Raw genomic sequence first — 11,936 nt, forward strand, 5'->3', positions numbered from 1 at the left:
CCCAAGCTGTGGCTCTGTGGGCATTGACTTTGGGTTGAAACCACGAGATTTAGGGTCTCGCCAAGCATCCCTCCTGCTCTGCTTCCCAAATTTCCTTATTTTTCCCGTTTCACGCCCGGGGAGAAGCTCTTTTTTTGCCGGTTTGGTTGCGTTTGCTGTGGGTTTCTTGCATCACCTCTAAGTTTGGGTTTTGGTGTTTTTTGAGGTATTTTTTGTGTTTTGGGGGGCTTTTTTGTTTATTTGTGTTTTTTTTTGGGGGGGAGTGGGTTATGATGTGGTCTCACAACACCCGTTTTTGGCATTTTTTTGGTGTGCAGCATGCCCAGCCCCTCACGAGGGGAAGCTCGCAGCGGTTTTAACGCTGGGGGGGGGGCACCCAAAAAAAAAAGGCGGAAAAAGGGATTTTGGCCCTTTTCCACCATCTGCCCCCCAGCGGGGGTGGGGGATGCAGCAGATTTGGGGGTTTCCTTGCGTTTCTGGAGGGGAGCGGCCCCGAGCTGTGCAAATAAAGGCGTTTTTTTGATTTTTGACCGTTTTTAGTGTTTTTTTATATTAAAAATTAAGGTGCTTCGCGGGGTGCCTCAGGGCAGCGGGGGGTCAGCTTTTTGCCCCAAATTTTCCCCTTCTCCCCTCTTCCTTCCCCTATACAGCTCCGTGAGGTTGGGGGATATGCAAATATATGCAAATGAAGCGCCCCGGAAGAGGGCGTGGCCTTGCCAGGGGGACGTGGTGGCCCGGGGAGGGAGCTGCGCATGCGCACTGCCCGCCGCGCAGCACCTCCCCTTTGCACCCTGGTCGTGCGCATGCGCGGGCGGGGCGGCGGCGCGGCGCATGCGCAGTGCGCGCCGCGGGGAGGCTCGCGGGGTCCTTCCTTCACCGTCCCCCTCGCCCCCTCCCCTCCCCGGCCGTCTCCGCTTCCTGCGTGCGTGGGCCCGCGGCGGGCGGGGTTTCCGGGAGCGCCGCCGCCGTCCGCGCGGATAAAGCGCCACAGGAGGCTCCCCGCCGCCGCCACCGGGATGAGCGGCGGCCGACGGCCGGTTTTACGGCGTCCATGACAGGTGAGGAGCCGGCCCCGCGTTACCCGGGCTCTCCGCGGCCCCCCCCGCGCGGCGTAATGGACTCGCCTGCCCCCCGCTGGGCGCTGTGAGGACCGTACCATCCGCGGCGCTCCCAGAGGGGGGGCGCGGCGGCGTCCCCCGCCCCGCGTAGTGGACCCGTCCGCTCACTGAGGGGGCAGCCCTGCGGACCGTACCATTCGCGGCTCCCCCAGAGGGTGGTGCGGCGGCGTCTCCCGCCTCGCGTCTTGGACCCGTCTGCTTTCTGATTTGGTTGCCTTGCGGACCGTACCATTCGCAGCAGGGATGGGGGAGGGAGGAGAGGAGCGCGTCCTCCCCCCGCCTCCATCTTGCGCCCGCCCGCCTCAGAGCGGGGGGGGACGAAGCGCGGAGCGAACCACTCGCCTCTGCGGGGGGGGCTGGGGGTGGGAGGTGGTTTTGGGGGGATTTCTTGAATATTGGGGTGCGCCTGAGGGCTGGGGGGGGTAGCAGTGAGGGGGGGGTTGTTTTGGGGGGTTGTGGTGTTGGGGGGAGGGGTTGTGGCGTGTGTGTGGGGAATTAGAGGGGCATGGAGTTGGGGGCAGCTTTCTTTGGGGGGGTTGGGGGGTTTTGGGGTTTTTTGGGGGGTGGTTATGAGGCAAAAATGGGGGGGGCAGGGGCTGGGGGGGGCCCTGCTGTGGTGCCAAGGGGCTTTGGGGGGGCTTTACGCTGGGGGAGGGGCTTTTGGGGGCTGTTTGGGGACCCAACCCCAAAAAAATCCCCCACCCCAAAATGCTGAACCCCAAAAACCCCCGTTTGTACCCCAAAATGTCGTCTGACCCCCACAACGCTCTCTCTGCTTGCCCCGAGGCTGAGCCCGCGGCGGAGGCCGGGAGCCTCCCTGCCAGCCCCCCCCCCACCCCCCCGGTGAGGTGCCACCGCTCGGGGTTTGGTTTTCGAGCGGCGAAAAACCCGATTTGGGGTTTTTTTGGGGTTGGGTTTGTCGCTAACTCCCTTTGCCGTACAGGGATCGGGATCCCGCAGGCGAACGGTGGAGGAAAGCCGAGTCCTGAAGCTAAAAGTGGTGCTCAGGGCTCGAGGAGGCACTTAGATGCTGCTGCAGGAACAGGTTGGGATGCTCAGGGCTTGAAATGGGTGAAAAAAGCGACATTTTGGGCCAACAACGTGGCTTTGGTGTCCCCTTAGTGCTGTCAGGCGACAACACCTCACTCGGGGGCTCTGCTTCATGTGGGCTCCGTGCCCTGTCAGAGCCTCACCTGCGCCACGACTCCCCTCGAGCACCGCTCACGAGCAATTAACGGCTTTTCCTCGGTAATTAAAGGCTTTTCCTCATCAGAGCGGTGCCGAAACGAGACCCTAACGGCTCGCCCGACGCCGAATTTCTGCTCAACCCCGCGCCGAGCGTCCCCGTTGCCTCCTTCGGGAGCGGGTCTGAGCCGGCGGCGCTCGTTGCGGTGAATAAACCACGGTCAATAAACCATCGCTTGGACGGTGCAGGGAAACTCGGAGCAGGATTTTAACCAAAACCCAGAAATAAAGCGGTTCCTTGGAGCTTTTGAACCGGGGAACGCGTCCCGGGATGGATCCCTGCCCTTCCCGGCGAGGCACGGGGGGAATCTGCGGTGAATTGAAGCACGAAACCACGGCCTTTGTTGGGAAAACCCTCTTATTACAGGCTCCAGCATCCCGGTGGGCCAAAAAACTGGCGATTTGGGTCAATTTGTGGAGGAGAAACGAATTTCAGCAGCAGGAGGAGGGGGCTGGACACCAGGCGACCCCTTGGCATCTCTCCTGTTCCGTTAAGCCGAGGCAGTGAGGAGGAGCTGAAGGCGCCCCGAGCCGAACACCAAACGACCAGGAGGAGAAACAAAATCGCCTCTTTCCTCCCCAATTTAAACACCCCGACAGATTTCTGCGTCCCCAGGAGCTCGGGCTTGGTGCTGAGCCCGAACCCGGGGCGTTTTTTTGGGGGGAGCCGTGCCGCGGTTCTCTTCGGCGGCGCCGCTTTTCTTTCCTGCCCTCTCCCGCGATGGAGGCGAGCCAGATCCGACCCGAATGAAGAAACACCGCTGTGCCGCAACCCGAAAATCAATAGTGGGGGCCCTGCCAGGCAGACTTTAGCCCTTTTCTGGGGTGAGAGCAGCTCCCGATCTCTTCGCAGCGCTCATCCGGACGATTTTCCTTCCCTTCCTTTACCGTCGGACGCGTGAAACCCGCGGCGAAGTCGCCGGGCACCGCTGCGAGCTCTGGGCTTCGAGTTTTTGGAGCTTTATCCTCAGCTGCCGGAGGAAAAACCGCGATCGTTTTGGGGTTAAATGAGCCTGAAACGGCTTCAGGTCAGCGCTCGGGGAGCCAGCGGCAGGATTTCGGTGCGGACGGCTCCGGTGGGACGCCGCCGACTCGTCGCGGCGCTTTGGTTTTTCGTCTGCAAAGAAACGTTTTCTGCTTTCAAATATTTCTGGGTGTTTTTACCCTAAACCCAGCGCCGATTTCTCGGCGCGTCCCTCTCTCACGGGGCCGCGCGACGCTTTCCAAACCTCCCCCCCCCTGCCAGAGGCATTTTTGGGGGGATAAAACTGGGATTTCGAGGCCGATCTGAAGCAGGGGAAACCACGACAGCAAGGAAAAGGAGCTCCGAGGTCTCCAAACCGCCGCGGCATCGTCCCATTGCGCCGTTTTTTTTTTCCTTTTTTCGGGGCCGGGGTTAATCCCAGCGGGTGACTCCGATTAAATTCTGCTCGAGCCGTTTGTTTCGCGCAAATCCCCGCTCCTTACCCCAAAGCTCTCGGCCGTCCGCGATGGCAGCCTCGCGGGCAGGTAGGGGTCGCCGACCGCCGCTTACACGCGACCTCCAGCTCCTCTTTTTGGCTAAAAAGAGCGGAAAAAGAGATTTTTCTCCTCGAGCCGAGCCCTGCTGACCCTCTCCTTCTCCCCCAGGTCGCTAGCCGCGTCCCCGGTCCTGCCGCAGCGAGGAGGCGAGAGCCAGCGGCGGCAGCGCCATGAGCGAGGTGGCGGTGGTGAAGGAGGGCTGGCTGCACAAGAGAGGTGAGCAGCGGGGCCGCCGCCATCCCAAACAGCTTTCGGGTTGCCGTCGATTTATTTTTATTTATTTTTAAACCTCTCCCCAAATCCGGGGCTCCTCTCTTTCACCGAGGCAAATCCGGGGCTCCTCGTTTTAACCAAGGCGAATTTGGGGCTCTCCTCTTTAAACAAGGCAAATTTGGGGCTCCTCTCTTAAATCAAGACGAATCTGGGGCTCCTCTTTTTAGTCAAGACAAATCTGGGGCTCCTCTCTTTAACCCAGACAAATTTGGGGCTCCTCGTTTTAGCCCAGACAAATTTGGGGCTCCTCTCTTTAACCAGGACAAATCTGGGGCTCCTCGTTTTAACCCAGACAAATCTGGGGCTCCCCTCTTTAACCAGGACAAATCTGGGGCTCCCCTCTTTAACCAGGACAAATTTGGGGCCCCCCTCTGTTTAATTAAGACAAATCCCCCCCCTCTAACGAGGAGCGTCCCGGCGCAGCGCCGAGCTGCTCCTTTTACCCTCTGTTGCAGCCCCGCGGCCCCGAGTGCGTATTTTTAGCCTCGGCGCTGGAGCAGCTGCGTGTTTTTTTTTTTTTTTTATTATTATTTTTAGCGGTGCCCGAGGTGGATCTCCCTTTCTTTTTTTTTTTTTAATTTTAATTCCTTTTGCTGAGGGTTTTTGGGGTAATTTGGGAGCTTTTTGGGGAAGAAGGAGGAGGCGCAGCACCAAGCAAGGATACAGAAGGGACCTGGAGCCCGGCTTTGGGTGAAACAAGCCCCTTTCTGCTTCCTTTTCCCGCTCTCTGGGCAATTCTCTCCTTTTTATCGCAGGGGAATACATCAAAACGTGGCGCCCCCGGTATTTCCTGCTGAAGAGCGATGGCTCCTTCATCGGCTACAAGGAGCGCCCCGAGACCTCCGACCACAGCTTGCCGCCCCTCAACAACTTCTCGGTGGCGGGTAGGTGGGCGCGGGCGGCGCGGGGAAGGCGTCGGGGTGCCGGGTCCCAAACCTTCCCCTGCCTTTTTGCCCCTTTCCCTTTCCTTTTTGCCCCTTTCCCCCTCCTTTTCCTTTTTTGGCCCCTTTCCCCTCCTCCCTTTTTGCCCCTTCCTTCCCTCCCTTTCCTTCCTTTTTTTGGCCCCTTTCCCCCTCCCTTTCCTTTTGGCCCCTTTCCCCCTCCCTTTCCTTTTTGGCCCCTTTCCCCCTCCCTTTCCTTTTGGCCCCTTTCCCCCTCCCTTTCCTTTTTGGCCCCTTTCCCCCTCGCTTTCCTTTTTGGCCCCTTTCCCCCTCGCTTTCCTTTTTGGCCCCTTTCCCCCTCGCTTTCCTTTTTGGCCCCTTTCCCCCTCGCTTTCCTTTTGGCCCCTTTCCCCCTCGCTTTCCTTTTTGGCCCCTTTCCCCCTCGCTTTCCTTTTTGGCCCCTTTCCCCCTCGCTTTCCTTTTTGGCCCCTTTCCCCCTCCCTTTCCTTTTTGGCCCCTTTCCCCCTCCCTTCCTTTTTATGCCCCTTTCCCCCTCCCTTTCCTTTTTGGCCCCTTTCCCCCCCCTTTCCTTTTTGGCCCTTTCCCCCTCCCTTTCCTTTTTGGCCCCTTTCCCCCTCCCTTTCCTTTTTGGCCCCTTTCCCCCTCCCTTTCCTTTTTGGCCCCTTTCCCCCTCCCTTTCCTTTTGGCCCCTTTCCCCCTCCCTTTCCTTTTGGCCCCTTTCCCCCTCCCTTTCCTTTTTGGCCCCTTTCCCCCTCCCTTCCTTTTGGCCCCTTTCCCCCTCCCTTTCCTTTTCGGTCCCTTTCCCCCTCCCTTTCCTTTTGGCCCCTTTCCCCCTCCCTTTCCTTTTGGCCCCTTTCCCCCTCCCTTTCCTTTTTGGCCCCTTTCCCCCTCCCTTTCCTTTTTGGCCCCTTTCCCCCTCCCTTTCCTTTTTGGCCCCTTTCCCCCTCCCTTTCCTTTTTGGCCCCTTTCCCCCTCGCTTTCCTTTTGGCCCCTTTCCCCCTCCCTTTCCTTTTGGCCCCTTTCCCCCTCCCTTTCCTTTTCGGTCCCTTTCCCCCTCCCTTTCCTTTTGGCCCCTTTCCCCCTCCCTTTCCTTTTTGGCCCCTTTCCCCCTCCTCCCTTTCCTTTTTTGCCCCTTCCGCCCCCCCTTCCTTTTGGCCCCTTTCCCCCTCCCTTTTGCCCCTTCCTTCCCTCCCTTTCCTTCCTTTCTTTTGGCCCCTTCCCCCCTCCCTTTTTGCCCCTTTCCTCCCTTTTTTCCCCCTTCCCCAGAGTGCCAGCTGATGAAAACCGAGCGGCCCCGACCCAACACCTTCGTCATCCGCTGCCTGCAGTGGACGACGGTCATCGAGAGGACCTTCCACGTGGATTCCCCCGAGGAGCGGTAGGCACGGGGCCTCCCCCAAAACCTCGCCGCCCCCAAAACCTCGCCGCCCCCGAGCGAAGCGAATCCCCTCCCTCACCGAATCCCCTTCCCCCCCCGCAGCGAGGAGTGGATGCGAGCCATCCAGACGGTGGCCAACAGCCTGAAGAACCAGGAGCCGGAGGTGGACGCCATGGACTACAAGTGCGGCTCTCCCAACGACAGCACCGGGGCTGAGGAGATGGAGGTGGCCGTCAGCAAAACCCGTGCCAAGGCGGTAAGGCGGCTCGGCACCGCGGCGCGGCTCCGAGCCCGCTGCTGCAGCTCCCGTGGCGTTGCTCCCGACGGGGATAACGGGACGGGGGAAAAACTCGAATTATTGGGCGCTTTCTGGATCCTGCTCGCCCTCGCCGCAGCCCCCCCCGCCTCGTGTTTCTCTTTCCAAACCCCCAGACCATGAACGATTTCGATTACCTGAAGCTCCTGGGCAAAGGCACCTTTGGCAAAGTCATCCTGGTGCGGGAGAAGGCCACCGGCCGCTACTACGCCATGAAGATCCTGCGGAAGGAGGTCATCATCGCCAAGGTAGGGGCGAGCTGCTGGGGCAGCCTCCTCCCCCAGCTGATCTCGCAGCCTCGGGGAGCACCCAAAACACTTCGGGGATGAAAACGGGGCACGGGGCGGCACGCTCCCACGGGGGCGTCGCCTTCTGGTTACGTGCGGTGGCGTTCCCAGCCCCTGGAGCGAAAAACAAAGCTTCTTGGGTGCTCCCAGCGCTGGTTTTTGGGTTCAGCAGCGCGGAATCCCCCTTCTCCCGAAAATGAGGGGCTCGCAGAGCTCGACCCGGCGCTGAGCAACGCTCCCCTTTCTCCTCCCCCTCTTCCCCCACGCAGGATGAAGTGGCGCACACCGTAACGGAGAGCCGGGTGCTGCAGAACACCAGGCACCCCTTCCTGACCGTGAGTACCTCCCTCAGCCACCTCACACCTCTTAACCGCAGCCCGGCTCGGCTCCCGGCGCGAACGTTTTCGGGGCGGGATCCCTCTGGGGCGCAGGAAGCGTCCCAGAACGCGTTAATTTTTCGGGGGAGCCCCTCTTTTCTACCAAGCCCGCCGTCCAAAAGCCCTCGGGGGAGCAGCAGGGGCGTGGATCCTGCGCTGGCTTCGCCGTGGTCCTGCCGCGACCGAGGACACGCGGATATTTATCAGACCAAAGCTCCTCGAGCCGGGTCCCGGGCCCAACACCGCATCCTCGGGGCAAAGCCAGAGCCACCGACGCCTCCCTTTGGCCTCCTCCTCCTCCATGCAGCCCTTTTGCTCCTCAGACCCTTCTTTTTACCCTTTTTTCCCCTCTCGCAGGCGCTGAAGTACGCCTTCCAGACCAACGACCGGCTCTGCTTCGTCATGGAGTACGCCAACGGCGGCGAGGTGCGGGCGAACGCGGCGAGCGCCGGGCGCCGCGCTGGGATTTTGGGGCAGTTCTCCCCCAAATCAATCCTCTCAGCTCCTTCCAGCGCTGCTTCACGCCCTGCTGTCGCTCCCAGGGTTATTTCTCCACCTCTTAACCCCTTGTTTTGGCAAAACCGGGGGGGGGGCGTGGGGGGGAACGGCCCCGTGCTCATGCACCTCTCGTGTTCAAAGCCGGGCATTTTGCTCTCCCCGGCGGCGAGGAGCTGGGAATATTTTGGGTGGTGGGAAGCGAGGAGCTTAGGGCACGCGTGACCGCATCAGCTGCCCGCGCGGAGCTGCTGAGAGCGATTAGCCCGGGATTTGCTGCTTTCGTATTTTGCTGACGGGCCCCCGCTTTCTGTTTTTTTTTTTTTTTTTTCCCCTCTTCTTCTCCCCCCAAAGCTGTTTTTCCACCTCTCGAGGGAGCGCGTCTTCACGGAGGACCGGGCTCGCTTCTACGGCGCGGAAATCGTCTCTGCCCTGGAGTACCTGCACTCCAGGGACGTGGTCTACAGGGATATCAAGGTACCAGCACGCTTCTGCCCGCACGAGCACCCGGTTTTAATTGTCCTGGGACCGCATTTGGGGTTCCCAGCACCGTCCTCCTGGTCCTCAGAGGTGAAAACCGCGCTCCGTTTTCCACGGGCTGCTTTTTTCTGCCTTGTTCGTCGCAGAGGACGGAGATTTTTATCCCCCGAAGGGGGCTGGGGATGCGATCGCGCGTGTTGGTGCAGGAGGGAGGGCTCGGACCTGCCGGGATGAGCTGCAGCCACCCCGTCCCCATCCCTGTGGGGCGGACCGAGCGCCCTCAAACCCATCCCGCGGAGCCTTGGGGGGGGGTGGGGGGGGGTTGGCAAACGCTTCCCCAACCTTTTTCCTGCCTCGCTTTCCAGCTGGAAAACCTCATGCTGGACAAAGACGGCCACATCAAGATCACCGACTTCGGGCTCTGCAAGGAGGGCATCAGCGACGGAGCCACCATGAAAACCTTCTGCGGCACGCCGGAGTACCTGGCCCCGGAGGTCTCTCTGCTTCCCCCCCATCCCTAAATCGCAGCGACCGCGCCCGGAATTGCCCAAACCCTCCCCTCCCCGCCCCCCCCCCCCCCGTTTGTTTTTTCGGCGCAGGTTTTGGAGGACAACGACTACGGGCGCGCCGTGGACTGGTGGGGTCTGGGGGTGGTGATGTACGAGATGATGTGCGGCCGCCTGCCCTTCTACAACCAGGACCACGAGCGCCTCTTCGAGCTCATCCTGATGGAGGAGATCCGCTTCCCCCGCACGCTCAGCCCCGAGGCCAAAGCCCTGCTGGCCGGGCTGCTCAAAAAGGACCCCAAACAGAGGTGAGGGAGCGGGGCCGCGCGCTTCGGGGGCGCTCAGCACCGTGCTGCCGGCCCCCGGGGACACGGCTGTGCGCCCCCGCAGGCTCGGGGGAGGCCCCAGCGACGCCAAGGAGGTGATGGAGCATCGCTTCTTCGCCGCCATCAACTGGCAGGACGTGGTCCAGAAGAAGGTAACGGCCTCGGGGACGCCGGGGGCTCGGGGGGCAGCGCCCCGGGGTCCCCGTTCGCCCACGCCGCCGCCCCCCCCCCTTCCTTTTCTCCTCCAGCTCGTGCCCCCCTTCAAGCCCCAAGTGACGTCCGAGATCGACACGCGCTACTTCGACGACGAGTTCACCGCCCAGTCCATCACCATCACGCCGCCGGACCGCTGTGAGCGCTCCCCGCTTCCTTTTCCCACCCCTGCCACCCCTCCAAAAATCCCCCGAGGCGCGGGACGGGGGCGGGGGGCCCCCTCTACGCCCCCCCCCAGCCGTGCCAATCCTCCTGTCGTGTGTCCCCCCCCCCCGCCCCTTTATTTTTTTTTCTCGGCAGACGACAACATGGGCTCCCTGGAGAGCGACCAGCGCACGCACTTCCCCCAGTTCTCCTACTCCGCCAGCATCCGGGAGTGACGAGCGCCGGGCGATTCCTCCCACCAGGGGACCCGGGGGGGCTCTGCCCCACCCCCGGGGGGGGCTCTGCCCCACGCTTGGGGGGGCCGCGGGAGGCCGCAGCGGCCGCAGCCTCGCTCCGCGGCCGGCACCGAGCTGCTCCTCCCTCCCCCGAGCGTAGGACTGCTTTTTATTTTATTTTATTGTTTTATTATATATATATTTTTTAAAACTCCTAGAAGTGCTCGCAGCTTTTTTAAACGCCCCCCCCCGTGGCCCTTCAGGGCCTTTCTCCCCTCTTTCCCCCCCCCTCCCCCAGTACCCCCCAGTGTTCCCAGTAAGGAGGTGCGGGCTCCAGCTCCCAAAATCGCCGGGGCGGGGGATTCTGCCCCAAAAGCAATATAAATATATATATATATATATTTTTCCTTTTTCTTCGATGCCTTAAAGCCGGGATGCTGTCACCCCGCTGGGGCAGGGGGGCCGGGGCCCTTGTCACCTCCGTGTCCCCCCCCCCCGCCCCCCCTCCCGGTGGGCTCCGTTGCCGGCGATGGAGCCGGTGGCACCGCGCGCCCCGGGTAGGGGGGGTTGGGGGGGGACGGGGGGGGGGGGTCCTCGGGGTCGCGCCGCCGTCACCGCCGGGCCGGTGACGAGGTGGGGGCGCGTGTCCCCCCCCCCCCCCTTTTTTTCCCCCCTCCCTCTTCCTGCCCAAAATTTGGAGTCGAATTAACTTAAAAACCACCAAATAAAGAAAAATAGCGGCACAGGACCCCCCGGGGGGGGGGGGCACAGGACCCCCGGGGGGGGACATGGGGGCGGGGGGGGGGGGGTCCTGGTGTCGCGGCGGCCGGCGGCTGCTTTCGCCCGCCCTCGGATTTGTACGGTACAAGCAATAAAACGTTGGTTTTTTTGTTGGTTTTTTTCGGGGGGGGTTTTGGGTCTTTCCTGCGCCCTTGGGGACACCCCCCCACGGGGTCTGGTGCGGCGTTGGGACGGGGGGGGGGAGGGGGGATGGACCGGGATAAGGGACAGGGACAAGGGATGGGGCTGGGAGACTGGGACAAGGGACAGGGATGGGGATGGGGACAGGGATGGGGACAGGGACGGGGACGGGGACAGGGACAAGGGATGGGGACGTGGGATGGGGACAGGGATGGGGACGGGGACAGGGACAAGGGATGGGGACGTGGGATGGGGCTGAGGAATGGGGACAGGGATGGGGACAGGGACGTGGGATGGGGACAGGGACAAGGGATGGGGACGTGGGATGGGGCTGAGGAATGGGGACAGGGATGGGGACAGGGACGTGGGATGGGGACAAGAGACTGGGACAAGGGACGTGGGATGGGGATAGGGGACGTGGGACGGGGATAAGGGACATGGGACAAGGGACAGGGACAGGATAAGGACAGGGACGTGGGATGGGGACAAGAGACTGGGACTGGGATAAGGGACAGGATGGGGACAGGAGGGTGGGACAAGGGACGGGACGGGGACAGGGGGATGTGGGGTGGGGACAGGAGACTGGGACAAGGTACAGGGATGGGGATGCGGGATGGGGATGAGGAATAGGGACAGGGATGGGGACAGGGACGTGGGATGGGGACGAGACTGGGACAAGGGACATGGGATGGGGACAGGAGACGGGGATAAGGGACAAGGCATGGGGACAGGGACAAGGGACGGGGACAAGGGACAGGATGGGGACAGGGATGTGGGATGGGGAGAGGAGACTGGGACAAGGGACTGGAATGGGGACCGGAGACTGGGATAAGGGACAGGATAAGGACGGGGACGTGGGTTGGGGACAAGGGATGGCGACAAGGGACAGGGATGTGGGGTGGGGACCGGAGAGTGGGGTAGGGGACAAAGGATGGGGACAGGGTCAAGGGATGGGGACAGGGACGTGGGATGGGGACAGGAGGCTGGGACCAGGGACAGGGACGTGGAGTGGATGTGGGATGGGGACAGCCTTTGGGACACGCCACGGGTGCAGGGCCCAGGACGGGGACACGGGCAGGGGACCGCGGACACGCCCGTGGGGACAGCGACACGCGACAGACCCACGCGGGGCGCCTGCCCCTTTAAGACCGCCCCCCCCACGCTCCCTGGTGGCGCGCCGCGTTGACCACGCCCCCTT

The 11,936-nt window shown here is 62.1% G+C and overlaps 1 protein-coding gene across 3 annotated transcripts; it reads left to right on the plus strand.

Annotated features, from left to right (window-relative positions):
* The first annotated feature begins 814 nt into the window (after positions 1–814).
* LOC121063180 (RAC-beta serine/threonine-protein kinase) lies at positions 815–10,716 on the plus strand. Of its 3 annotated transcripts, none has more exons than XM_040543537.1 (14): positions 815–1,058; positions 3,993–4,100; positions 4,913–5,041; positions 6,326–6,437; positions 6,540–6,693; positions 6,870–7,001; positions 7,310–7,375; positions 7,775–7,843; positions 8,267–8,389; positions 8,758–8,886; positions 8,992–9,206; positions 9,289–9,376; positions 9,473–9,575; positions 9,738–10,716. In XM_040543537.1, the coding sequence occupies exons 2-14, from the start codon at positions 4,055–4,057 to the stop codon at positions 9,815–9,817; spliced, it is 1,446 nt and encodes a 481-aa protein (XP_040399471.1). In that variant the 5' UTR covers positions 815–1,058; positions 3,993–4,054; the 3' UTR covers positions 9,818–10,716. The 3 variants fall into 3 exon arrangements, with proteins under 3 accessions (XP_040399471.1, XP_040399472.1, XP_040399473.1); XM_040543538.1 differs by lacking the exon at positions 815–1,058 and adding an exon at positions 2,731–3,391; XM_040543539.1 differs by lacking the exon at positions 815–1,058 and adding an exon at positions 3,507–3,872.
* The last annotated feature ends 1,220 nt before the right edge of the window (positions 10,717–11,936 follow it).

The sequence above is a fragment of the Cygnus olor genome, unplaced genomic scaffold (assembly GCF_009769625.2).
Source record: "Cygnus olor isolate bCygOlo1 unplaced genomic scaffold, bCygOlo1.pri.v2 S98, whole genome shotgun sequence".
NCBI classification, from domain to species: domain Eukaryota; kingdom Metazoa; phylum Chordata; class Aves; order Anseriformes; family Anatidae; genus Cygnus; species Cygnus olor.

Excerpts from the sequence above, each read along its gene's own strand:
- LOC121063180 (XM_040543537.1), top strand. The coding sequence starts at position 4,055 with ATGAGCGAGGTGGCGGTGGTGAAGGAGGGCTGGCTGCACAAGAGAG. Across the intron at positions 7,844-8,266 it reads AGTACGCCAACGGCGGCGAG|CTGTTTTTCCACCTCTCGAG; the intron begins GTGCGGGCGAAC and ends CTCCCCCCAAAG. Across the intron at positions 9,576-9,737 it reads CATCACGCCGCCGGACCGCT|ACGACAACATGGGCTCCCTG; the intron begins GTGAGCGCTCCC and ends TTTTCTCGGCAG.